General features: G+C 38.8%; 2 protein-coding genes and 1 pseudogene across 9 annotated transcripts in view; 2 read left to right on the forward strand and 1 right to left on the reverse strand.

The window, feature by feature from the left end:
* The window catches only part of DNAH6 (dynein axonemal heavy chain 6), a 232589-nt gene that overhangs the window by 191838 nt on the left and 13697 nt on the right, over nucleotides 1–27054 (forward strand). For 7 of the 8 annotated variants that reach the window (XM_077843075.1, XM_077843078.1, XM_077843074.1 and 4 more), the window contains 7 exons: nucleotides 4464–4624; nucleotides 8880–8968; nucleotides 9733–9879; nucleotides 11586–11724; nucleotides 18153–18272; nucleotides 18840–18961; nucleotides 26075–26204. In XM_077843075.1, the coding sequence (XP_077699201.1) occupies nucleotides 4464–4624; nucleotides 8880–8968; nucleotides 9733–9879; nucleotides 11586–11724; nucleotides 18153–18272; nucleotides 18840–18961; nucleotides 26075–26204 (908 nt within the window). Of the gene's footprint in view, nucleotides 1–4463; nucleotides 4625–8879; nucleotides 8969–9732; nucleotides 9881–11585; nucleotides 11725–18152; nucleotides 18273–18839; nucleotides 18962–26074; nucleotides 26205–27054 lie in introns of those variants that run through there. The other variant, XM_077843081.1, reaches the window with a different exon arrangement.
* The window catches only part of TRABD2A (TraB domain containing 2A), a 165547-nt gene that overhangs the window by 71482 nt on the left and 67011 nt on the right, over nucleotides 1–27054 (reverse strand). The gene's annotated exons all lie outside the window — the stretch shown is intronic.
* On the forward strand, nucleotides 1016–4457 carry LOC144280740 (proteasome subunit alpha type-1-like; annotated as a pseudogene).

Genomic DNA, 27054 nt, shown 5'->3' on the forward strand with positions numbered 1-27054 from the left:
TCCTCAACACTCAAGAGCCAGTGTTTCCATCCAAATGCCAGAAAAGACCAATGTCACCATTCAGACAGGCAGGAGGAGCTCCAAGTCAGCCTTTTTGTTCTATTCAGGTCTTCAATTGATTATATAGGGTTTATCTGCATTAAGGAGGGCAATCTGCTTTACTCAGTCTACTCATTTAAATGTAAATTTCACCCAGAAACACCCTCACAGGCTCACCCAGAGTACTGTCTAGCCAAATATCTGGACACCATGTGACCCAGTCAAGTTAATACATAAAATTTATGATCCTAGACATTTGCCTTTGGTTCTGAAATCATAACAGAGAATTAGTATACAAAACTGTTAAGAGCTCCTGTGAATTAATAAGAAAAAGAAAATAGCGCCTGGTGGCTCAGTGGATTAAGCATCCAACTCTCGACCTCAGAAAAAGAAAACAATCCAATATAAATAAAGACAAGGGATGCCTGGGTGGCTCAGCGGTAGAGCATCTGCCTTTGGCTCAGAGCATGATGCCGGAGTCCTGGGATTGAGTCCCACATCAGGATCCTTGCATGGAGCCTGCTTCTCCCTCTGCCTATGTCTCTGCCTTTCTCTGTGTGTCTCTCATGAATAAATAAATAAAATGTTTAAAAAAATAGAGACAAAAATTATAAACAGTAAAGTTTCAGAAATTTTCAGAATAGAAAATTTCAGGAACCTAAATCTAAATAACTGATAATATGAGAAGATGTACAAGTAATTAGGTACATGAAAATTAAAAATTAGTAATTATGTACTTATATATTAGTAATTAGTTTACATGAATGTACATGAAACTAAAGCCATTAAAGAAATGTCATTTCAGGGATCTCTGGGTGGCGCAGCGGTTTGGCCTTTGGCCCAGGGCGCGATCCTGGAGACCTGGGATCGAGTCCCACATCGGGCTCCCGGTGCATGGAGCCTGCTTCTCCCTCTGCCTGTGTCTCTGCGCCTCTCTCTCTCTCTCTCTGTGACTATTATAAATAAATAAAAAATTTTAAAAAAATGTCATTTCATGCCCATAAAATTGGCAAAATTGTGGCAAAGATATAGAGCAATGAAAATATCCATATTATAAGTAAGAGTAAAATATTGGTTAAAATCAATTTGTAATTGACAGTATGTTAAAGTTGAAAATGCCATCCCCTACATCTCAACAAGTCTGAATCTACAACCTAGAATGAAATCAGTCACATGTACACAAGGAGCCATGTTCAAGGACATTTGTAGAAACAATTACTCTTCAAACAGATTTTAAAAGCTGTCGACTGATTTCTCTGAAGAAACAATGAAAGCCAGAAAATGTATATTCAAAGTACTAAGAGCAAATTACTATCCACATAGAATTTTATTTCTGTCAAAACAAAACAAAAAACAAAAAATGTTTAAGTACTCTCCACACTGGGCCCAAACTCAGGACCCTGAGATCAAGACCTGAGCTGAGATCAAGAGTTGGACAATCAGGCTCCTGAATCTGCACCTCGGAACCATGTTTCACAACCAATATGACAATGATGTCACTGTTTGGAGCCCTCAGGGCAGGATTCATCAAATTGAATATGCAATGGAAGCTGTCAAACAAGGTTCAGCTACAGTTCATCTGAAATCAAAAACCCATGCAGTGTTGGTTGCATTGAAGACAGCACAGTCAGAGCTTGCAGCTCATCAGAAGAAAATTCTCCACGTTGATAACCATATTGGTATCTCAGTTGCGGGACTTACTGCTGAATGCTAGACTGTTACGTAATTTTATGCACCAGGAGTGTTTGGATTCCGGATTTGTATTTCACAGACCTCTTCCTGTGTCTTGTATCTCTAATCGGAAGCAAGACCCAGATACCAACACAACGATATGGCCGAAGACCATATGGTGTTGGACTGCTTATTGCTGGTTATGATGATATGGGCCCTCACATTTTCCAAACCTGTTCATCTGCCAACTATTTTGACTGTAGAGCCATGTCCATTGGAGCCCGTTCTCAATCAGCTCATACTTACTTGGAGAGACATATGTCTGGGTTTATGGAGTGCAATTTGAATGAACTGGTTAAACATGGTCTGCGTGCCTTACGAGAAACACGTCTTGCAGAACAGGACCTAACTACAGGGGATCCCTGGGTGGCTCAGCGGTTTAGTGCCTGCCTTTGGCCCAGGGCGTGGTCCTGGAGTCCCAGGATCAAGTCCCACATCGGGCTCCTGGCATGGAGACTGCTTCTCTCTCTCTCTCTCTCTCTCTCTATCTCTCTATGTCTATCATGAATAAATAAATCTTAAAAAAAAAAAAAAAAAAAACAGGACCTAACTACAAAGAATGTTTCCATTGGAATTGTTGGTAAGGACTTGGAGTTTACAATTTATGATAATGACGATGTATCTCCATTCCTGGAAGGTCTTGAAGAAAGACAGAGAAAGGCACAGCCTGCTCAACCTGCTGATGAACCTGCAGAAAAGGCTGATGAACCAATGGAGCATTAAGTCACAAACCAGTCTATATGTGTATTATCAAATATGTAAGAATGCAGGAGCCTTTACTGATGACAATAATCTATACTTTGAACCAAAAGATGCAGCATGGTTTTATGATATGTTTTAGGAATCGGTCCAGATGTGTTTTTCCCAAGTAACTTGTCTGAACCATATAATAGTGTGCATTTTTCTTTGAGAGGGTCTATATAATCATTTTCTAGAAAGTATAGTTATCTGTACTAATGTTTTTATATGAAGAACATAGTGTCTTTGTGGTTTTAAAGACAACTGTGAAATAAAATTGTTTTACCTGCCTGCGTTAAAAAAAAAAAAAAAAAAAAGATTAGGACAATCCAATCCACACACTGAGCCACCGAGTGCTCCACTGTCAAAACAAATTTTTAAATAAAGCTAAGATTAAACCATTTTCAGACAAAGAGGATACTGAAATGGAAATTCATGTACTAAGTTGAGTAATTGTGAAAATATATCAAAACTTGTGAGATGTATCTGAAGTTTGGATTATAAGGAAATTTATAGGCTTAAGTGCATATATTTGGCAAAGGGCAATCTAAAATGTAATGATTAGGGACAGCCTAGGTGGCTTATCGGTTGAGCCTCTACCTTTGGCTCAGGGCATGATCCCATAGTCCTGGAATGGAGTCCCACATCTGGCTCCGCATGGGGAGCCTGCTTCTCCCTCTGCCTGTTGTTTCTGCCTCTCTCTCTGTGTTTCTCGTGAATAAATAAAAAAATCTTAAAATAAATAAATAAAATGTAGTGATTAAACTCTATTAGAAGGGAAAAATAAAAGAGCAGAAATTAATGATATAGTAACATATATTTAATAGACAAGATCCTGGGAGAAACACCTCTCAATTGAGGCAGAAAAAGCATTTGTTAAAGTTCAACAGGCATTCATGGAGGAAAAAAAAAACCCTAGTTAAGAATCTAGAAAGCATTTCTTTGAAAGAGAAAACCAGAAATAGAATGTGCTTTTGCTCTGATAAAGTGTATCCCAAAAAAAATTTTAATGGATTTAGCAAGGTTATGAGACATAAAAACAGATTATATTAATGCATACTAACAACAGAAACCCTCATTTATTGCTGATGAGAATGCAAAATGGCATAGCCACCTTGGAAGACAGTTTGCTGTCTTCTTACAAAACTAACATACTCTTACCATGAAATCCAAAAACCATACTTCATGGTATTTGCCCAAAGGAGTTGAAAACTTATGGCCACACAAAAATCTGTACACAAATATTTATAGCAGCTTTATTCATACTCACCAAACATGGAAGCAACCAAGATGTTTCTTAGTACGTGAATTGGGTAAATACACTGTGGTATATCCATGAAATGGAATAATATTCAGCATAAAAAAGAAATGAGCTATCAAGCCATAAAAGACATGGAGAAACCTTAAGTGCATATTATTAAGTGAACGAAGCCTATCTGGAAAGACTATATACTACATGATTCCAACTATATGACATTCTGGAAAAGGCAAACCTATGGAGACAGTAAAAATTTAACAAAGAGTTTATATCCAGTATAAAGAACACTTAGAAATAATGGATGTGAGACTTCAAATTTCTTCAAGTTTTGAAAAACTGATTTATAGTGTTGGAAATCAGGGTAACAGATACCTTTGGGAGGGAGGAAGGAAAAGTCATTGGAGCAGAAAGGGGCATAAGAGAGATGTTTCTAGGATGTTGGCACACTTTCACTCTCAATCATGAGTATTCATTTGTGATAGTTCATAGAGCTGTATAGTTCTTTTTTTAAACTTTTCCATATGTGTGTTACAGTAGAAATTTTTTTAAAAAACCAAGAAAATAAACATTTGCACATCTATTAAAATGAGGATTTGAAATGTGTGCATACTTTGGGAAAGAGTCTACTGTATTTACATTTCTTCATAATATCATTGCTTTAAAATAAAACAGCATTTCTTGTTGTTGTTGAATTCAGGGTACAATCAATTTCACTGGGGCAAGGACAAGGACCCATTGCTGAAAGAATGATCAAAGATGCAATGAAATCAGGAAACTGGGTATTTTTGCAAAATTGCCATCTTGCTGTTTCTTGGATGCTGGCAATGGAAGAACTAATTAAAACCTTCACAGATCCAAGTATGTTGAACACATAGCATTTACATAATAATACCTTTCTTTTTTTTTTTAATAATACCTTTCTTACGTAGCCTTTCTTTGTTGAATCCAGTTCTTGTAATAATTTTTATTGTAGGAATTATGTTTCCCCATATTAAAGAGGAGGAATTTGAAACCTAAAGAGGTTTATAGTTAAATTACACAATCCAGACTTGAAAAAAGATCTCCAGACTCCAAGTTGAGAGTATGACCCACTGGATCATTTCTGTTTCATGTTCCTTTCTGTGGAGGCCATTTGAATTGAAAATAGATGACATATAGGCACAATAAAAGAAATAGAAAATGGACTTAGAACAAAGAAAGGAAATTAAATCTTTCACTACAGAATAAGTTAAGGGACAGATTCAAAGTCCCACCAATCCCCTTAGAGTCACGTTTCACCACTTCTTATTCTCTGTGACTCCTATGCCAACTAACTAACCTTCATGTGTGCCTCCTAGCCATGTTGTGGAAAACCCACCTCAGGGCTTCAAAGCCAAAATATAACGCGAAGACAGAGTTTAGGATAAAGTGGAACATTAGCTGTACCGCTTTGCCAAGCGAAGGAGGCTACAGCAGGCTATGGCCTTCAAAACAGCCGCCCCCTTTTCCACAGGGAGGAAAGGGCTCGGGGGAGGAGGAGGATAGTGTTAATAGAGAAATACAGGACCTTGGAACACCTGGGTGGCTCAGCGGTTGAGCATCTGCCCTTGGCTCAGGTCATGATCCAAGAGTCCAGGGATCAATTCCCACATCAGGATTCTTGCATGGAGCCTGCTTCTCCCTCTGCCTGTGTCTCTGCCTCTCTCTGTGTGTCTTTCGTGAATAAATAAATAAAATTTAAAAAAAAAAAAAAAGAAAGAAATACAGGATCTAGCTGGTTTTGACAGGAATTGTGTGCGGGCAGCCAACCTCATTCATCATGTCTTCAGGGTGGTCCCAGGTTCCTAAAACAGAACGCTAAGAAGGAAGGAGGGGAGAACTGCAGAAAAGAGGAAAAAGGTGATTTAGTTTTTAAAATTGAGCTTTGCTGAAGCATTAGAACAGCCATTTTGATTTTTGTTCAACTTTATGCTTTTAAGTGGTTCCAGGCACACACACCCCATGGGCATGCCCGGCATCATTCATAGTTGCTACCACTAACTATAACCACTTTCTTTCCCACTCAAGAAAGTATAAAGGGCTACAAAGAGAGAAGTGGATTTAGATTCTATTCATTTTTAAATGTTAGTATAAAAATAATTGAAACCTTAGGAACTGTATTATTGTTAATAAGCAGGGTGAGCCCCACTTTACCACTCTGTCAGAAGGGCATCCTACCAACCTAGAATATCCAGAGTCCTTTCTCTGGGGTCTTCCTTGGTGCCCTGACCGCAGAAGCTATACAGCCAGTCTTGCAAGTGACTTTACTTACTTCTGCCTTTACAAAGTGGCCAGCCTTCACGGGACACCACAGCCAAGACATAGCAGCCTTCCGCTAAAGATCCCTCATTTCCTGATTCCCCCCTCCTAGCCTCTGCAGGTTACTTCCAGCAAGTATAAAGAGTCCTTCACATCAACCATCCAGAGTCTCCACTCTTTTCACTCTTTTGCAGTGCAAGTAAGAGTGGCATGCTTCCAACTGGGCCTGTGGCTTATTTCCATTTAAATAATTAAAGAAAAATGACAAGAAAATATTCACCACTGTCCAAGGCTTGCTGATGATTAGGATTACAATTAAGAAGGAAATGCTAGGGAAGGCATCTAAAAAGCAACTTGCTGCAGTGGAGCTACGTGAGCCTTCAGAGTATGGATACGTTCGGCCTAATGGTGACTGAGACAAGAGCGAGTATATGCCAGAGGCCGGACAGGCTATGAAAGCCAACTGACAGTGGTGGTGGCTTTTAAGTGCCTTCAGTTTACCAAAGCTTAAGTAGATAAAAAAATCTTCTTCTGGCCCTTGTTACAATCATTTACTGATGTACCCATTTGAGTTCTGATGCTTAACTTGAACCCATTTAAAATAAAATACATTCAGGTAATAAGCTGAAAAGATTAAGTGAACAAAAGAAAAACGAAACAAGGAAGAAGTGAAAACTCTGGATTTGAAATTCTAAGACCTGAGCAGAGTTCTGCCCCCACTACTTCCTGCCATGCCACCACATTGCCTCTCTGGGCCTCAGTTTCCCCAGCCATAAGAGGCCTGCACAGCATCATTGCTAGAAGCCCTGTGCTAAGATAATTTCTAAGATTCCAATACAGCTCTTAACTCCTACGATGTCTATGAAAGTTAACACTCTTGATGCTTCTGCAATTATAAGAGGAAAAGTATGAAAAAAATTACTTCTCTAAATCTGCCTTTTTCGTGCTTTGGTTATTGAAATCATTAGCCCTAAGACTTTGGTTGGTGTCTGACTTCCATGCCTAATAGTTTTTACCATACAAGCAACTTCAGTGTTGCTCTAGAATTGTACTAGAACTAACTTGTAATTTTAGCTATTTAATGTAGATCATGAATTTAGATTACTAAAGAGCACAAAATCAGCTTTAATCTACAGTCATTCATTCAATAAATATTTGGGAACCTACCATGTACCATGCACTGTTCTAGATGCTGAAGGTAGGACAGTGAACAAAACCACCTTAGATATCCATCCTCATAGAGCTTTACATATTAGTGAGGGGAGATAAGCAATAATTAAAGCATATAATAAGTAATTTATATGGTATGATAGAATGTGGCTGGTGCTTTGGAAAAAATAAAGAATAAGGAGGATCAGAAAGGCCAGGATGAAATGGGGTGGGGGGATGATAAGGAGAAAGAGTAGATAGTAATTTAAACAGTATGGTCTGGGGGCACCTGGGTGGCTCAGTGGTGGAGTGTCTGCTATTGGCTCAGGTCATGATCTCAGGGTCCTGGGATTAAGTCCCACATCAGGCTCCCCAGGGGAGCCTGCTTCCCCCTCTGCCCAAGTCTCTGCCTCTCTCATGAATAAATAAATAAAATATTATAAATAAACAAACAAACAAACATAAACAGTGTGTTCTGGGTACATCTCTTTGAGAAGGCAGCATTGGACCAAGACTTGAAGAATGTGAGGCAATCTAAAGGAAGAGTAATCCAGGCAAAAGGAATAGCTAATGCAAAACCCTAGGGAGGGAGCAAGCCTGGAATGTTGGAGAAACACCATAAGACGTACTTAAAAACCAGCATCTAAGAAAGTTATCCTGGAATGATGCCTGTGTCTTCCTATAATGGGAACAATAATTTTCCCCAACTTCACTTCAGCCTTTTGAACCCAGAATAGAACTCATTTTCTTAGGTTTTCTGTCAACAGCTCACAAAGTAAGCATATTGACCGAACGTCTTCATGCTACTTATGAAGTCTGTTCCTACCCCTGCTCCCTCAGTTCCGTTTGCAACTCCTCTGCAGAGTGGAGAAATCTCTTTCTTCTCCATAGGACTTTCTGACCATTTCATGCAATTTGCTGAAAATTGAATTGTTTAAAAACAAAATACTTCATGAGCACTGGCAGTAACCATCCTGGTATTTTCTGAAAATTTTTCCCATTTCAGAGAGGAGACCCTTAACACCTGCAACAAGTATTGAAAATTAGGGATGCCTGAGTGGCTCAGCAGTTGAGCATCTGCCTTCGGTTCAGGACATGATCCTGGAGATCCCTAGGATCGAGTCCCACATTGGGATCCTTGCATGGAGCCTGCTTCTCCCTCTGCCTGTGTCTCTGCCTCTCTCTCCGTGTCTCTCATGAATAAATAAATAAAACCTTCTTTTAAAAAAGTATTGAAAATTAATGTGTCCTTAATTTCTTTTTTTTTTTTTTAAGATTTTATTTATTTATTCATGAGAGACACGGAGAGAGAAGCAGAGACATAGGCAGAGGGAGAAGCAGCCTCCTCACAGGAAGCCCGATGCGGGACTCGATCCCCATACCTGGGATCACACCCTGAGCTGAAGGCAGACGTTCAACCGCTGAGCCACCCAGGCGTCCCTGTGTCCTTAATTTCATTACTCAAATGTGCCAACATCTAGATTGGCAAACTCTCATGTATTAAGAGTTTCCAAAAAGATTTCTTCTACTTCCATTTTAGAACATTTTACAACATAAAATACTTAAACTAGTCTTTAAACAGAGCTCACAGCATTTTTCTTGCTATCCCATAAGTATTTATTACTTAAAAGTATTATTATAATTTAAGCATTTTCCATTTTTGTTGTTTTCTCTTTGTTTTGAACAGCTATTGTTATCAAGGACACTTTTCGACTTTTTTTAAGTTCCATGCCTAGTAGTACATTTCCCGTTACAGTTCTTCAAAATTCTGTCAAGGTAATGTATGCACATGGTTGGAATGGTGCAAAATGATTAGCCTCAGAATGTTCCCCGAGTGGGTCCAGGGAGCCCAGGCCTTGTGCAGGACCACATTAAAGTCTGGGTGGCCAAGGTGGGAAGGTGGAAGTCAGTATCCCTTCACCTCATAGCATGCAGGCACACAGTTTCCCAAGGCACTGCCCATCTTTATGTGCCCTAGCCTGTTGATCATTCAACAGTATAAGAAAATGTCAAGGATCCAGAGTGGTAAGAATGGAACCCCTCCCAAAATTAAGAGAATGTTTCAGCATTTGAGAGACAGGAGACCTACAGGTAGTATGGCTGCTGGGTTTTAGTGCTGGGAATTCTCCAATATACAGGAAGCTTCTGCATACAAATGATCACTCAGGAACAAGAGATGCTTCTTCCTTTCCTGTCCCATGTCATCAAGGGATGACATATGTTGAGATGCATGGAAAATCCAATGCTGAAGAAGGCCTGAGAATACTTTCTGGCCATATTTAGAAAAATGAACACCAAAAGAAATTGTCTGAGATTCTTGTGGAGACGGTTCATCCACTGTAGATCTGAAGACCCCCACCAGGCCTGACTTTGCAGAGACTGAGGCTGAGCAAGATACAGAGCAAGCCCCCACATACCAGGAATGCCCCATGGGTATCAGTTATCTACATCCTCTCAATGGCTTCAGTCTCTGTGTGTTATTCAGAAATAATGCAAATCGATAAAATCACCCTTTCTGCCATATATGTGTCTGAACCCAGGTAACCAATGAGCCACCGAAAGGTTTACGTGCAAATATCAGACGGGCATTTACTGAAATGACACCTTCGTTTTTTGAAGAAAACATACTTGGAAGAAAATGGAGACAAATAATATTTGGCATTTGTTTCTTCCACGCAATTATTCAGGTACACCCAACTTTTGCTTTTTAGTAGAAAAAAGAAAGTGCATTATGTTAATAAATAAATAAAAAGTGGGAATGACATGAAAGCTTACAAATGGCATTGTAAAGTGCTGAGGCCCCATTCAGGGTCTGAAGCCAAGTTGTTCTCACTCAGTGGCTGATCTCCGTACTCCCCTCACCTCAGCTTCGCCTCCTAGCTCTACTCTGATCTAAGGGACATCATCACCTGGATAAATGCACGAGGTCAAATTCAAAAGCACAAAATTGACCTCCTCAGCTATGTCTCACTCCCAAGTCTCCCAAATCTCCAGACTCTACTCCTGAAATTGGTAGTCCCATCTCTCAATCACCTGCATTCAAAATTTCAGTATTATTTTTATTATTCCTCATTTGCACATATATCATGTCAGTCCATCATTTTCCTTGCAATAGTTTCATCCTCACCTGGCCCTTTTTGGGTGGGCTTACTACCCTTAAGATCCTCTTCCCTGTGACCAGAGCCCCAAAGTCCCCTGAAAGATGACTTTCAACTCAGTACTACTTTCTCCTTCCCTCTGCTCAAACTTCATTGCTGTGATCTGGTGTCCATCCTGAGACCCTGCATTTAAATTCTGACTCTTTGGGATCCCTGGGTGGCGCAGCGGTTTGGCGCCTGCCTTTGGCCCAGGGCGCGATCCTGGAGACCCGGGATCAAATCCCACGTCGGCTCCCGGTGCATGGAGCCTGCTTCTCCCTCTGCTTATGTCTCTGCCTCTCTCTCTCTCTCTGTATGACTATCATAAATAAATAAAAATTTAATAAATAAATAAATAAATAAATAAATAAATAAATAAATAAATAAATTCTGACTCTTTGACTACACGTCTCTAGATGATGTCTTAACTAGACTGGCTGCCTGGGTTTCAAGTGTATATGGTCTACAGAGAATCTGTAAAGAAAAAAACAAAGATTAAAGATGCAAAATATGACCTAAATAAATAAGTAAACAAGGTCCCAGAGGAGATCTGAGAGGCTGGGACCGGGGGCTCTAGGCACAAGGCCCTTGTTGTACAAATAAAAACAGCTGAGATGGGAAAGTGGTTCAACACTTACGAAATTTTGAAATCAAGAGGAGGGAATATGAGACCTCTGGTATAATCATCAGTTTGGAATTAAGAAATTAAGATGGGATAGGGAGATAATGAAGAAAGAAAAAGAGGTCACTATGTGAAGTCATGAAGCAAGGGTTATGATTCTGTGTACTAGTTTAAAAAATGTCACTGCAGAGAAGTCAGCATGTAATCAGCACATAGTGATATGACTTAAAAGCTTAGATGGTAGGCAGACTCTTTAGAACTGGGAGTAGCTCTTGCCACAAGATGGATGATTAGTGTCAGTCTTTTTTTGCCTATTTTGATGGGGAAATATTTTATTTTACCATGAAGGACAGATGCCCTTCTATCATATTTCTAGTAATGTCAAGTTTTCTTTTGGAAATTTTGGAGAAAAGCCAGGACTGGAGGAAGAGATGCCACCCATGTTTGCTGAAAGCCAAACTGAAAGCCTAGATGAAGTTGAACTGTATGATCTTAACTGATTTTAACATGATCTTAACATGATGTCAACAGAATGAGGATGCCCAACTTCAATAGAAACCTTTCATTTCTCAGTATTTTATACAAAGCTAATTTATCAAATTTTATGTAAGACTATTTTCATTTTCCCTTCTAGGAGAGAAAAAAGTTTGGTCCTCTTGGTTGGAATATCTGCTATGAATTTAATGACAGTGACAGGGAATGCGCTTTACTGAACCTCAACCTTTACTGCCAAGAAGGAAAGATTCCCTGGGATGCACTAATTTACATTACTGGTCAGTATGCCCACATGGCCAGGGCATGGCCCATATAAAAATGGTGTCCTTCCCCAGTGTTTGATGGTGGTGATGATGACTTCTAATGGTCCCTTTGTGAAGATAAGACTGTGATAAGGATATTCTGAGAATATTTACACATGGAAAATAGGCAGCTGTTTTCCCAAATAATAATAGCAAAACCTTGTATCTTTCTTGATACATGCAACTACTGTGTTCAGCACTTCCCAAGAATTAGCATATTTGATCCTCATAACAATCATATGAGGTGAGGACTGTTATATCCCTATTTTATACGTGAGGAAACTGAGGCACCCAGTTTATAAGTGGTAGACTTTATAAGTCAGTCTAGCCTCAAGGGTCTGTGCTCTTAAATTCATAAGAATCTGAACACTGATTGACTAGCAGAGACCTGTTCATGTATATTTGTGAAAAAAGGAAAAATATTTCAGGAATTAAATTTTTTAGAAAATATTCATTGTGGCCACATGGGACCTTGTGCCAAAATTAGGTCCAGTTTGGAATATGTAGGCCCAAGTAATGAAGAAATGATTTACACTGGGAACTGGGAGAAGAAGGGCACTCTGAAAGGGGGAATAATGGGAATGAATGGTTTTCATTGGTAATAAGGGAAATAGAGAAGAGTAGAGAGGAATCAGGTGATCTAGAGCCATGAAAGGCAAATAAACCTTGGAAATAGAGGGCAGGGAAACAACAGTGAAAATGAATGAGGACCATTCTCAGAGTGGACCAAAAGGGGTGGTCTTGGAATCTAGGGGCTGACTTTATACTCTGGCCTCCAGCACTCTACTACCCCAGTAGGGCCAACACTGCTTATCAAAATAGTGATGGTCAATTGACCTTATACTGATGGTCAGCTAACTTTCAACAAAGGTATCAGGTGGCTCAATGGAGGAAGGACAATTCTTCAACAAATGATGCTGGGAATGTTAAGTATCCATCTGCAAAAGGATGAATTTGGATCCTTATCTCATATGATACATAAAAATTAATTCAAAATGAGTCCTGAGAACTAAATGTAAGAGCTTAAACTACAGAGGAGAAAGCACAGAAGTAAATCTTCATGACTTTGGGTTCAGCAATGATTTAGCAGATAAGATGTAAAAAAGCACAAGCAATAAAGAAAAAATAATAATGGACATCATCAACATTTACTTCAACAAACACCATAAAGAAAGTAAAAAGACAAGCCACAAACTGAAAGAAAATATTTGTAAATCATATGTCTGATAAGGCACTTGTATACAAAGTATTTTTTTACCATTTAGCACTTTATTTATATTTTTTAATAATAAATTTATTTTTATTGTTCAATTTGCCAACATACAGAATAACACCCAGTGCTCATCCTGTCACGTGCCCCCCTCAGTGCCCACCACCCAGTCACCCCCACCCCCCGCCCTCCTCCCCTTCCACCACCCCTAGTTCGTTTCCCAGAGTTAGGAGTCTCTCATGTTCTGTCTCCCTTTCTGATATTTCCCACCCATTTCTTCTCCCTTCCCCTCTATTGCCTTTTACTATTATTTATATTCCCCAAATGAATGAGACCATATAATGTTTGTCCTTCTCCGATTGACTTATTTCACTCAGCATAATACCCTCCAGTTCCATCCACATCAAAGCAAATGGCAGGTATTCGTCATTTCTAATGGCTGAGTAATATTCCATTGTATACATAAACCACATCTTCTTTATCCATTACCTTTAGATGGACACCGAGGCTCCTTCCACAGTTTGGCTATTGTGGACATTGCTGCTAGAAACATCGGGGTGCAGGTGTCCCGGCATTTCATTGCATCTGCATCTTTGGTGTAAATCCCCAGCAGTACAATTGCTGGGTCGTACGGCAGATCTATTTTTAACTCTTTGAGGAACCTCCACACAGTTTTCCAGAGTGGCTGCACCAGTTCACATTCCCACCAACAGTGTAAGAGGGTTCCCTTTTCTCCACATCCTCTCCAACATTTGTGGTTTCCTGCCTTGTTAATTTTCCCCATTCTCACTGGTGTGAGGTGGTATCTCATTGTGGTTTTGATTTGTATTTCCCTGATGGCAAGTGATGCGGAGCATTTTCTCATGTGCTTGTTGGCCGTTCTATGTCTTCCTCTGTGAGATTTCTGTTCATGTCTTTTGCCCATTTCATGATTGGATTGTTTGTTTCTTTGCTGTTGAGTTTAATAAGTTCTTTATAGATATTGGAAACTAATATTCGATAAAGGAGGAAAGACTATCCACTGGAAGAAAGACAGTCTCTTCAGTAAATGGTGCTGGGAAAACTGGACATCCACATGCAGAAGAATGAAACTAGACCACTCTCTTTCACCACACACAAAGATAAACTCAAAGATCTTCATTTAGATGAAAGATCTAAATGTGAGACAAGATTCCTTCAAAATCCTAGAGGAGAACACAGGTAACACCTTTTTTGAACTCCGCCACAGTAACTTCTTGCAAGATACATCCAGGAAGACAAAAGAAACAAAATCAAAAATGAACTATTGGGACTTCATCAAGATAAGAAGCTTTTGCACATCAAAGGATACAGTCAACAAAACAAAGACAACCTACAGAATGGGAGAAGATATTTGCAAATGACGTATTAGATAAAGGGCTAGTTTCCAAGATCTATATACAAAGTATTATATAAAGAACACAACTCAACAGTGAGAAGAAATATAATCCAATTTAAAAGTGGGCAAAAGATTTGAATAGACATTTCACCAAAGAAGACATATTAATGACCAATAAACACATGAAAAGATGCTTAGTCATTAAGGAAGTGAAAATTAAAGCTACAATGAGATACCACTTCACACACCAACTAGGATGACTAAAATTAAAAAAATGAAACAACAAAAAAACAGCAACAAAGTGTTGGCAAGAATGTGGAGAAAGTAGAATCCTCATACGTTGCTGGTGGCAATGTAAAATGGTGCTGCTATTTTGGAAAATGTTTTAAATAGACTTACCATATGACCCAGAAAAAATGAAAACACATGTCCACACAAAAACTTTGTACATGTTTATACAGCATTATTTCATAATAGCCAAAAAAAGTGGAAACAACCTAAACTTCTATCAGCTGGTGAATGGATAAAAAAAATGTGACATACCATGTACTACCATAGCATGCACTACCCAGCCATTAAAAAAGGATAGGTGCTGCAACATAGGTAAAAAAGTAAACTTATGGTAAGTAAAAAAGTCAGACACAGGGGTGCCTGGGTAGCTCAGTCAATTAAGCATCCAACTCTTGATTTTGGCTCAGGCCCTGATCTCAGGGTCCTGGGATCTAGCTCCAAGTTAGGCTCCATGCTCAACAGGAAGCCTGCTTGAGATTCTCTTCCTCTCCCCCTACTCCTCCCCCTGCTCTCTCCTTTTCTCCCTCTCTCTCAAATAAATAAATCTTAAAAGAAAAAAGAGCACATAATACCACATTGTATGGTTCCATTTATATGAAAGTTCCAGAAAAGCCAAATGTATACAGACAGAAAGTAGGTTCATGGTTGCAGGGAGCAGGGGCAAAAATGAGGAGTGACTGAGAAGGGGCGCAAGATTGCATTTGGGGGATGATACAAACGTTCTAAAATTAGATTATGGTGATGGTTACAACATTGCAGGTTTACTAAAAATTAATGAATCATACATGTAAATTTTATGTGGATTTATGAATTTTAAATTATAGCTCTTTATTAGTACTGTTTTTAAAAAATGGATAGAAGCACAAAGGCAATGAATGCTTTATCCATAGCGTGGTATTTTAGGCAGTCATTTATGCATTAATCCAGAAAATACTGCCTTATATTACTAACAATAGATGCTAGAAATACAAAGACAATGTAGACCCTGCCTGCCAAAAACTCATGGCATGGAGGGTGGAGGTAATGAATAAACTATATGTTGAGCTAATTACCAAATCAGAAGTGTATGTGCAAAGCTGTGGGAATTCAGAAGGAACAACTAACACTACCTGGAAGAATCTGGGACTGCTCCACTGAGAGCTAAGTGCTGAACAGCTAAACTGAGCTAAGTGGGGCTCACCAGGAGAGAAAAGGCAGGAGAGCACACTGGACAGAGAGAAGAGTGATACAAAAGCCCAACAGGCTGAGGCGTGGTCTGACTATAGAGTTGGGCTGGTGCACAGTATGAAGAGGGAATGTACATGGAGAGGAGCTTTATCTTCAACAAAAATTTTAAAAAGGTAAGTTGAGGGCACATCATGAAAAACCTGTGTGTGTTGTTAATTTTGGTTCTACTTTGTAATTGATGATTGGCAATCATGATCCTTTATGGTGTAAAGAGGTGCAATAATTTACAAAGCTATAATAAAAGCAACATGAAGGACTGAACAAGAAGATACAGCAACACCAGTGGGGATAGAATAGAGAAATACTGAGGAGGCTTTAAATATAGGAAAGTATTTGGGGGTGGGGGGAATCTTAAAATTTTATAGTGTAAGGTATAGCAATGCATAAGTCCAGGAGACACATCTGAGCTCAAAGTAGGCAAAGACAAAGCCAAACCTAAGGCCTACCCAGTTTGTATTGGGCCAGCCCCTGGAGATAGGTGAGGAAGACAAGGGGAAAGCCACCACATTGGGATCTGCAACAAGACCCTCAGGGACTGTGATGCCAAGGCCAGGACAGGTGGTGGGCATGTATGGTGGACACCTCCTCCACAGGTTCTTCTTCTGGGAAGACCAAACCCAGAAGACTCCTTCCTAAAAGTGAGCCCAAGAGTCATCTACTCTGAGTCAAAATAGTGGAGCTCCTTATTTATGCAGTTTGATCCAAGCAAAGGATAAAACTCAATCTGGATGGAGGAGTACAAAGTCTGATAATATGTAAGGAAAATATTTCTATGCTGCTTCTCAAAATGCAGTCATTTGTGACTCAAAAAAAAAATACACTTTAGGGCAACTCTTTTCTCTCACCACCTACTAATGATAGAAGTCTTAGTTTTCCTGGCATCATCCTTTTCCAGACACCATCACACAATTGGAGAAACTTGTGCTTAATTCCCATCCAGCCCCAAGGACCCAAGAGGAGCTTTAACTTAGGCGCAGACTAGATGGACCTACTACAAAGATGTAACTGAACTTTGTGTTCCAAGATTTCCTAGAAGGCAACTGAAGAATATACCCATGAAAATACAGCAGAATCTCTTTCTTCCCTCTTAAAATTGCTAATACAGAGATTTAGCTACTTGACCATCAGCTGTGATATCTACTTCCTCTCCCCTCTCCCTGAGTGGCTAATCCAACAAGACAGACCAAATGTGCTTCAGGGAATATAAGTGTCCCTATAAGAGGTGCAAGTAAAGACAGTGCTCTCTTAGAAATAAATTATGGAGATTCCAAAGACTGAAATAACTTTCTTTCAACCAATCATCTCAGCTTAAAAGAGAATGGAAAACTTTCTTCCTGACATAATGGAAGATATGAAGAGAACAAATGAACATTCCGAGAATTTAGAAGTTGACAATATCAGTATCATAGGTAAAATCCTTCTGGGAACCCTACAGTGGTAAATAATGAAATGTAGCAATGGATCTGGAATTTTCCCAAGGAATTATATCAGCAATAGGTATTATTCCAATGCAGAATAGATATCATTCCTACTTATAATTTTGGGACGACCGTGGAACATGCCGTAAGTAGCTTCTCTGTGAAAAGAGAGAGGGGAAATTAATAAGTTTTAATTCCCCAACATAATTTTTGTGAGGCATTGTCTCTTTCATCTTGGATCTATCTTTCCTTCCTAGCTTAATTTTAATAATTATAATGTATGTATGCAGTTTGAATGTCTTGTTATAAATGTTTTGGTTCCATTTATTTGCAGGTCTCAAAAATAGGCAGTATTTTATGTAAAGTGTGTATGTTTTAGAATACTGTGCTCAGTGATGGAATTAAACCCAAAATTAGGGGGTGCCTGGGTGGCTCAGCTGGTTAAACATCTGACTTTGGCTCAGGTCATGATCTCAGGGTCCTGGGATTGAACTCCGCATCAGGCTGAGAGCCTGCATCTCCCTCTCCCTCTGCTGCTCCCCCTGTGCTCTTGCTTGTGCTCTCTCTCTCCAATAAATAAAATCCTTTAAAAATAAAAAGACCCCAAATCAGTAACTTACAGCAAAAAAAGGAAGGAGGAGGAGGAAATATGTAAATAGAGCTCAGTGGCTTTGGTTTTGATTATTTGGGGAAAGCAAAATAATTAGCATAGGGTACATATAGTAGGTTTTTTCCTGCCCTTTAAAAGTTGACTTTTATTCTCTTTAGGGAGTAGTGGTAGGAAACTCTGATATGCTCTTTTCACTTTCAGTTCCAAAAATGTGTACACAAATAAACCTATTAGAATGTGGGTATGCATCTCAATAAAAAAATATGTTTTAAAATGCAAACTCCTTTTCAGGTGAAATTACATATGGCGGGAGAGTTACAGACACCTGGGATCAAAGATGCCTTCGTACAGTCTTAAAAAGGTTCTTTTCTCCTGAAACATTAGAAGAGGATTATAAATATTCAGAATCAGGTGAATGACTTTTCAATATTATGGAAAGGACCTTTTCCCAAGAAGTCATTGACAGCATCTCTCAGTTTTCCATCCAGAAGTTCCTGACATCCAGACATCACAACCTAGTCCTCGTGCCCGCCCACCCCAGCCACATGCTTGACCACCTCCAAAACTAGTTTGGCAGTAAAAACACAAAAATATCTATTGTGTAGTAACCAGTTTGAGGTATTTGTTCTAAAGTGGGTGGTATTCAGTCTAAATATGTTTTCAAAGCTCTATAAATTTGGAGCCCTTACCAAGGCATGGCTATCAGCAGCACATTCCTGGGTTCCCAGAATCTTCTGGAGAGGACACCCTAAAAGGTTAGGATACTAATCACAACTCAAGGCCTCAACAAAAGGCAGAGACCAGGCACAGTATTGAAAGCAAGGAGAGTGAGGAAAGCAAGGAGAGTGGGGAAAACAATACCCTTTTCTGTGGAAGACAGTTGATTAAAGCCACCATCTGAACAGGCAGAGAAGGGCCAAACTTGGTGGTACAAAGTCTAATTGAAACAAATTTGCCCTCTGTGTTTTCAATAAACAGGCATCTATTTTGCACCCTTGGCTGACAGCCTACAAGAGTTCAAGGACTACATTGAAAATCTGCCTTTGATGGATGACCCAGAAATATTTGGAATGCATGAAAATGCCAACCTAGTTTTCCAGGTATGTGGCTTTTTAATCTAAAATCCATTATCATATTGTGTATATAAACTTGAAACATCAATAATCATCTCATTAGTTCCATAAATTATAATATCCTTAAATAAGCAGAGTAAATGTTTGATCTCAACTTCAGCATTTGATTCCAACTTAGCCTGTTCCTTCTGGATCCTTCACAGCACCTAAGATCACCATACATTTTTCCATCACTGGCCATCATCCAGCCTCCTGCCTAGTCCCTAATCTGCCTGCTAGTCCACCTTAACATGGAGATTTGGACGATAATCCAGACAGTCCTTTCTCTTTTGCCCTTTTCTCTCCACACTGGGAAGATCTGTATTATATTACACAAAGGTTTACAAATCCACAGATGATTATGTTGTAAAAGTACGGTAACAAACATCCAAGACAAATAAAACAGTGTTCTTTAAAAGCATGGCTCATCAGCATTACAGTACCAGACCCCAGCAGTAGGTCCAAAGAGCAAACTGGCTAATTTCACTCTTGTAAGATCTTCTGATGCCCCACTTCTGTTACCCACAGTAGTCCAAGTTCCTCAGCATGGCGCCTGAGGCTCCTCCATTATCTAGGTATTACATACCTTTCCAGTTTATTCATCTGCCATGGCCAGGCATCTGTGGATGAACCAAAGCCATGAAATAAGGTCTGTCCCTTAGGTCCTGGAATACTATAAAGGTTGGATATTAAGTCTTGCTCACAAGGCTGAAGGGAATCATCTTCCTTTTCAACTTAAATTTTGCCCATAGAAGCATTAGAGGGTGATATCTACCTAGACATCAATGAATCTGCAGGAAACAACAGTAGAATTTCCAGAAAAACTCCAGGAGGTCAGTGCTCTACCACCTTATGTCATGGTTCTCTACCATTAAAAATTGCTTTGCTTTTTAGTGAGGGGTTAATAATATTTTGTTTTTCATTATTCTACTTTCGGGAAGAGAGTTGGCCAAACCAAGTGTTAATGTTCACTCATATCTGATTGTTTGCTCTGGAGTGGGTGGGGCACATGGGGCGAGGGATGAAAGAAGGGAAAGGGCAGTGTACACATAGTAAGCCTGGCTGTATCCTGTGAGAAATATGGCACTGCTGGTAGAGGTAACACTCTTGGCAATGTGCACAGTAGTTCTGTGTTTTCCACTGGTTCACAATGACTGAGAATGAGACAGCAGGCATATAGTGAGCACTGTGGTATGTTTTTCCGTCTAGCCTCCCTTTCTCCATTTTTCTGGTATACTATATGCCCTACTCCCATCTCTTCCCTTTGGGCTAACAGCCCCTTCCTCATTCCATGAAATTCTGGTAAGACTCCCTTACCTTCAGAGGTGGGTATGTGACTCAGGCCTGGCCAAAGGCAGCATTTCATCACCTGGCCACTCAAATTGGTCCAAGGAGCAGGTACATGGACTATGTTGAATGAGAGAGAATTCTTCCCTAAGATATACTATATACAGATTCTAGGATTAGGGGAGGACTTTCTCTTTCCTTTGGAATCACTGACTAGGATACTGTATATCTATAGCTGTCTGTGGCCTTATCATTGACACTCAACCCATTCCCTCTATCACATGGAAGAAGCTCATCTGATGTAGGAAAGAATGAGAGAAACAATCAAACATGTACCAGAGAGAAAACATTAGATCCATTCATGCCTAGGACCCATGTGACTTGTGTTCTCTTCTTCCCAGTGTATGAGCCAACAGATTTCTTTTCTTTGATTAGCCGGTTTAGGTTAGCTAATCCTGCCTGTCATCAATAGAGTCTTTACACAAAAGATATAAATGATTCCTTCCTCAGCCCAAACTATACTTACATAGATGCTTAGTAGGAACTAGTAAAGACAACTGGACCTTGACCTGTGCACATCAGTTGGAGATACAAGGCAGAAATTCCCTCCTAAGGTAATAATGAGCAGAAGTCAAGGGCCATCTGTATAGATTGTCTGCACTAACAGATACCTCTTAACTCTGTTCTTATTAGAGGCTTAATAAATGGAAAGAAAAAAAACAGCAGAGGCTGAGTAAATAGCGAGAAAATATAGGATAAAAGATTAGAAAACACTATCCAGAAGATACAGACTTGCCCTCCGTAAATCACCTGCTGCAAATAAATAAATAAATAAATAAATAGATAGATAGATAGATAGATAGATAGATAGATAAATAAATGTGTTTCGGCATCTGCGATAGGGTAGAAGACACAGCCTGTATGAAAGAAAAAAGCAAGAATTTGAGAACAAGTTGACATGTATATATGAAGGATGCCAGGGGATATGTAAGAATGAAGTCTTTCAAGGAAACTAGAACTACCACAGCAGAAGTAAAAACTACTCTGGAGGCTTAAAGACCAGGACTAGTATATAGATCATCACACATGTGATATAGGGGACAAACCTGAGCTTTCCATAATGGAGATTAAAATGTCCAGAAATAGAAAATGATGAGAGATGATAATAGATACGGAAGATAGTGCAAGGAGATTCAACAAAACAAAAAACAAACAATTTTTTGTTCTGTTGAAAGAAAAAATACTGAAGCTATGCTTGTACATATTCTGGCAGAACTACAATAAAAAAAAAAAAAAAAGCTCATGGTAGCATCTAGCCCACCCTATCGCCAGCCTCCTCCCAAAAGTGTAGATGAGCTACTATATTAGTCAGGATGGACTTGGTTATGCTGCAGTAAGAAAAGTACTCAAATCCCAATTGCTTAATCCACCAACAACTATATTGGCAGGTTGACAAAAAGGCTCTTCTCCACACAACCATGCAAAAACCCAATTTAAAAAAAGAAGAAGAACCCAATCTAACAGAAGCACTATTATATTGTAGTTGCCTTATCTAGAACAGATGGCCCCTTCATTCATAGCAGCATAGGAAGAGAAAGACTAGAGAATTATTCATAGGCTTTTCACTACCTCAGATACACAGTCCACCTTTCATTGGCCAGATTAGTCACATGGCCCACCTATCTGCAAGTGTACAAGAAAGCGTAATCTTTGCTAGGAGAAGAGAACTGTAAATGGTTGCTCACTGTATCTAAGTCAGTTACTATCATAGGAAATAATACCAGACTGGCTGTACTAAATGTCTCAGGACTCTTTCATCCAATCAAGAAGTCAAGAACTAAAATAGAAAAAGTCATATTAATGGCTGGCACTAAGCAAGGACACCAAACTATTTAACTATAGCATTAAGTAAATATTTCATATATGTATTTAGGGCCTAATGAATATGTCAAAAGTCATATCTGAAAGAATGTCTATCATGTAAAATATAATTTTAACAATCAAGATCTAAAATCCCAAGTTCTGAGCCCCTCTCTCAGGTAAGTATATGATAAGTGTTATGACTGAGGTTTCAAAGCCAAGGACTAGAGATTGATGAAGGATAGATTTGGAAGATCTTAGACAATATCACAGAACATCCCATCACCCATTCCAGATATATTCTTGCAAAGGCATCTAAACATGAAGAACTAAAAGAATTACCTTCCCAAGACCTGTGTGAAAAGTACATAAGGTTTCCAACAAATAAATGAAAAAGATCCTATGTTTCTGAATAGAAAAAAATCTAGAAAAAAATCAGAATATTTAGCTAACCTTAGAATAGGAATTTCTAAGCACCAAAAAGCAACAGAAAATAAATCAAATTAGAAAAAGCCAATAGATGTTACTATATGAAAAACATCATGAGAAAATTAAAAGACATGACCAAGCAAAACATTTTTGAAACAACAAAAAAGAAACCTGAGAAAAAGTTAACTATCCACATGTGGAACATTTCCTAGGAGAGACCACATGTGAGACCACAATTTAAAGTAATAATAGGTTTTAAAAGATAGATATCATACAAAGTATCTTCTCTAACCACAATGAAATAAAGTTAGAAATCAATAAAACTTTATAGTAAGCAAAACAGGGGAGAACTGGCAGAAAGACAGACATATAGACCAATGGAATAGAACAAAAGAGTCCAGAAATAAACCTTCACATAAATGATCAAATGATTTCTGACAAGGGGAAAGCACAATCTTTTCACCAAATGTTGCTGAAAGAACTGGATGCAAAAGAATAAAGTAGGACCCTTAACTAACACCATATGCAAAATTAACTTGATGGAAAAAGATCCAAATGTAAGTCCTAAAACAATAAAACTCTTAGAAGAAAACATAGGAAAAAAGCTTAATTTAAAAAAAAAAGAAAAGAAAAGAAAGAAAAGCTTCATGACCTTGAATTTGGCAATGATTTTTTTTTGCAATGATTTTTTGACCATGACACCATAAAAACAAGTAACAAAAGAAAGAACAGACAAATTGGATTTCATAAAAAGTTCTTAATTTTCTACATTTAAAGACACTATCAAAAAAAAGACTATAAACAGAGTAAAAAAGTAACCTACAGAATAGGAGAAAATATTTGCAAATCCTACACCTGATAAAGGGTTGATATCCAGAATATTAGAGAACTCCTAAAACTCAACAACAACAAAAAACAAACAACCTGATTCAAAGATGGGCAAGGACTTAGTAAACATTTCTCCAAAGATGATCTACAGTCAATAAGCACATGAAAAGATGCTTGACATCACCAATCATAGTTAAATGCAAATCAAAACTGCAATGAGATACAACATCACACCCATTAGGATAGCTACTATCAAAATAACAAAACAGGGATCCCTGGGTGGCGCAGCGGTTTGGCGCCTGCCTTTGGCCCAGGGCGCGATCCCGGAGATCCGGGATCGAATCCCACATCGGGCTCCCGGTGCATGGAGCCTGCTTCTCCCTCTGCCTGTGTCTCTGCCTCTCTCTCTCTCTCTGTGACTATCATAAATAAATAAAAAAAATAAAAAATAAAAAATAAAAAATAACAAAACAAGTGTTGGTAAGGATGTGGAGAAATTGGAATCCTTGTGTACTGTTGGTGGGGACATAAAGTGCTACAGCCACTGAGGAAAACAGTATAGGATTCCTCAAAAAAATTAAAAATAGAATTCAGGGGTGCCTGAGTGGCTCAACTGGTTAAGCATCTGCCTTCAGCTCAGGTCATGATCTCAGGGTCCTGTGATAGAGCCCAACATGGGGCTCCCTGCTCAGCAGGGAGTCTGCTTCTCCCTCTCCCTCTGCCCTTTTTTAAGATTTTTTAAGCAAAGATATTAATTCTTGCAAAGATAAAGATAGGTCCTCTGATACACTACTATTGGGAGTATAAATCAGTACAGTGCTTTTAGAAATCAATGTAAAAATATCCAGTTTAAATATATTCTTTTGGAATATATCATTTAAAGAATTTCAAATATAGTGGATGAGATTCATTATAGATACTCTATTCACAGAGTTCTACAAGATCAAAAAACAAGAAATGTCAAAAAAAAGTAGATCAATAACTCTATTATGATGCATTCATACCACCAAGTATCACACAGTCATTTAAAGCATGATTCGTGAAGATTTTCAGTGATATGAGAAAAATATTCATGAAATTGAAAAAGAATGAATACTACAAAAATTGTATGTGCTCATTTTTTTTTAAATTAGATGCACATAAAAGAGAAAATGTCCAACTGGGGATACAGTTACAAATATCTCTGGAAAGCAGGATCACAAATTTTTTTTTAAGATTTTATTTATTTATTCATGAGAGACACAGAGAGAGAGGCAGAAATATAGGCAGAGGCAGAAGCAGACTCCCTATGAGGAGGCCAATGTGGGACTCCATCCCAGGACCCCAGGATCACACCCTGAGCCAAAGGCAGCGCTCAATGGGTAAGCCACCCAAGCATCCCAAGAATATTTTTTTATGCTTTTCTGTATTTTCTAAATTTTCTATAATAAGCCATACTACTTCTCTAATTGAAAAAAAAAGTCACTGGGACACCTGGGTGGCTGGGCGGTTGAGCCTTTGGCTCAGGGTATGATCCTGGGGTCCCGGGATCAAGCCCTGCATTGGGCTTCCTGCATGGAGCCTGCTTCTCACTCTGCCTATGTCTCTGCCTCTCTCTCTGTGTGTTTCTCATGAATAAATAAATAAAATCTTTAGAAAAAAAGAAAAAAGTCATTTAAATAAAAGCATGTTTCAAAAGAGCATTCTCATTGCTTCTTCATTTTTATAAACTGTCTTTTAAATGATTAGCTAAAAAAAATCAATTTTATTAGGGTTAAATATATATAACATAAAACTTACCCTTTAGCCATTTTTAAGTATACAGTTTGGTGGCATTAAGAACATTCACATTATTGTTCAACCAAAAATGTTTAAATATAACTGACCACCATGTACAATGACCCTTGTACAGCACAGGTTTGAACCATGTGTTCATTTGTACACGTTTTTTTTTCAATAAATACAGTACTATAAATGTATTTTCTCTTATTTTCTTTTAAGATTTTATTTATTTGAGTGGGGTAGGAGCACAGAAGGGAGAGAAGCAGATTCCCTGCTGAACAGGGACCCTGGGAGTATGACCTGAGCCCAAAGCAGATGCATACCCGATTGAGCCACCCAGGTGTCCATATGATTTTCTTACTAACATTTTCTTTTTTTCAGCTTACTTTAAGAATATAGCATATAATACATATACAAAATGTGTGTTAATCAACTGTTTGTTATTGCTAAGGCTTCTTATCAACAGTAGGCTATTAGTGGTTATGTTTTTTTTTTTAAAAAAAAGATTTTATTTATTTATTCATGACAGACACAGAGAGAGACAGAGAGGCAGAGACACAAGCAGAGGGAGAAGCAGGTTCCATGCAGGGAGCCCGATGTGGGACTCAATCTCGGGACTCCAGGATCACACCCTGGGCCGAAGGCAGGCGCCAAACCGCTGAGCCACCCAAAAATCCCCCAGTGGTTATGTTTTTGAAGAATCAAGTTATACATGGATTTTCGACTATGTGACCAGGAGGGGCAATGCTCCTTACCCCTGCATTGTTCAAGGGTCACCTGTACTGTGCATTTCCAATGAGCACATTTTACCAATTCTATCTTCAACATAAAAATTTCTTTTTTGACAATTGCCATTATTTTTATAAGTAAACTGTGCTGCAAATTATTTTCTAAGAATCTGAGTCTTCACTGTTCTGTCCCTTCCTACCATTACAGTACAAAGAGACCAACACTTTAATCAACACCATACTTGAGGTTCAGCCAAGGTCATCTTCTGGTGGAGAGGGAAAAAGCAATGATGAAATTGTCCAAGAACTTGTTGCTTCAGTCCAGACCAGAGTTCCAGGTAATAAATAATCCCTGGCTTCTGTATATCATAACTTTAAGGAATAAACTCAGAAAGCTGAGTGATGAGCAGGTCTCCAAATCTGCTTTATTATATACACCTTTGTTTATGTAGAGAGCACTTCTTTTTTTTTTTTTAGATTGATTTATTTATTTATTTATTTATTTATTTATTTATTTATTTATTTATGATAGACATAGAGAGAAAGAGAGAGAGGCAGAGACACAGGAAGAGGGAGAAGCAGGCTCCATGCTGGGAGCCTGACGTGGGACTTGATCCCGGGACTCCAGGATCGCACCCTGGGCCAAAGGCAGGCGCTAAACCACTGAGCCACCCAGGGATCCCCTGTAGCAAGCACTTCTGACATGGAGCTCTCCACTTATAGACTGGAGGCCATGAGCACCTCAACAACCGAACTGCTGGAAGCATTAGGAGCAAGTTGGTTTCTAGCCCCATGTAACTTTAACAGACTTTTTCTTGAGCTTCCTAGTGTCTCTAGACCTGTGCTGCCCAAGAGAGTAGCCACTAGCCACATGTGGCTACTTAAATATAATAAGTAAAATTTAAAATTCATATCCTCAGGTGCACTAGCCACATTTTGAGTGCTACTATATTGGACAACACAGAAAACATTTCCATTATTGTAAAATGTTCCATTAGACAGCCCTGCTCTAGAATCTGTTTCATTTTTTTTCTAGATTCAAGAAAAATGGCTAAATTAATATCACTTTGTTTTCTGGTGAGTTAAGGAATCTTCCCAATTGATGAAAGATCTACTTTCACACTTTTCTTAGAATGACTGTAGATTTACATTTATTAGTGTATTATAAAAGTAAACTGCTTCTTTCTC

Source organism: Canis aureus, chromosome 12 (assembly GCF_053574225.1).
Source record: "Canis aureus isolate CA01 chromosome 12, VMU_Caureus_v.1.0, whole genome shotgun sequence".
Taxonomy (NCBI): Eukaryota; Metazoa; Chordata; class Mammalia; order Carnivora; family Canidae; genus Canis; species Canis aureus.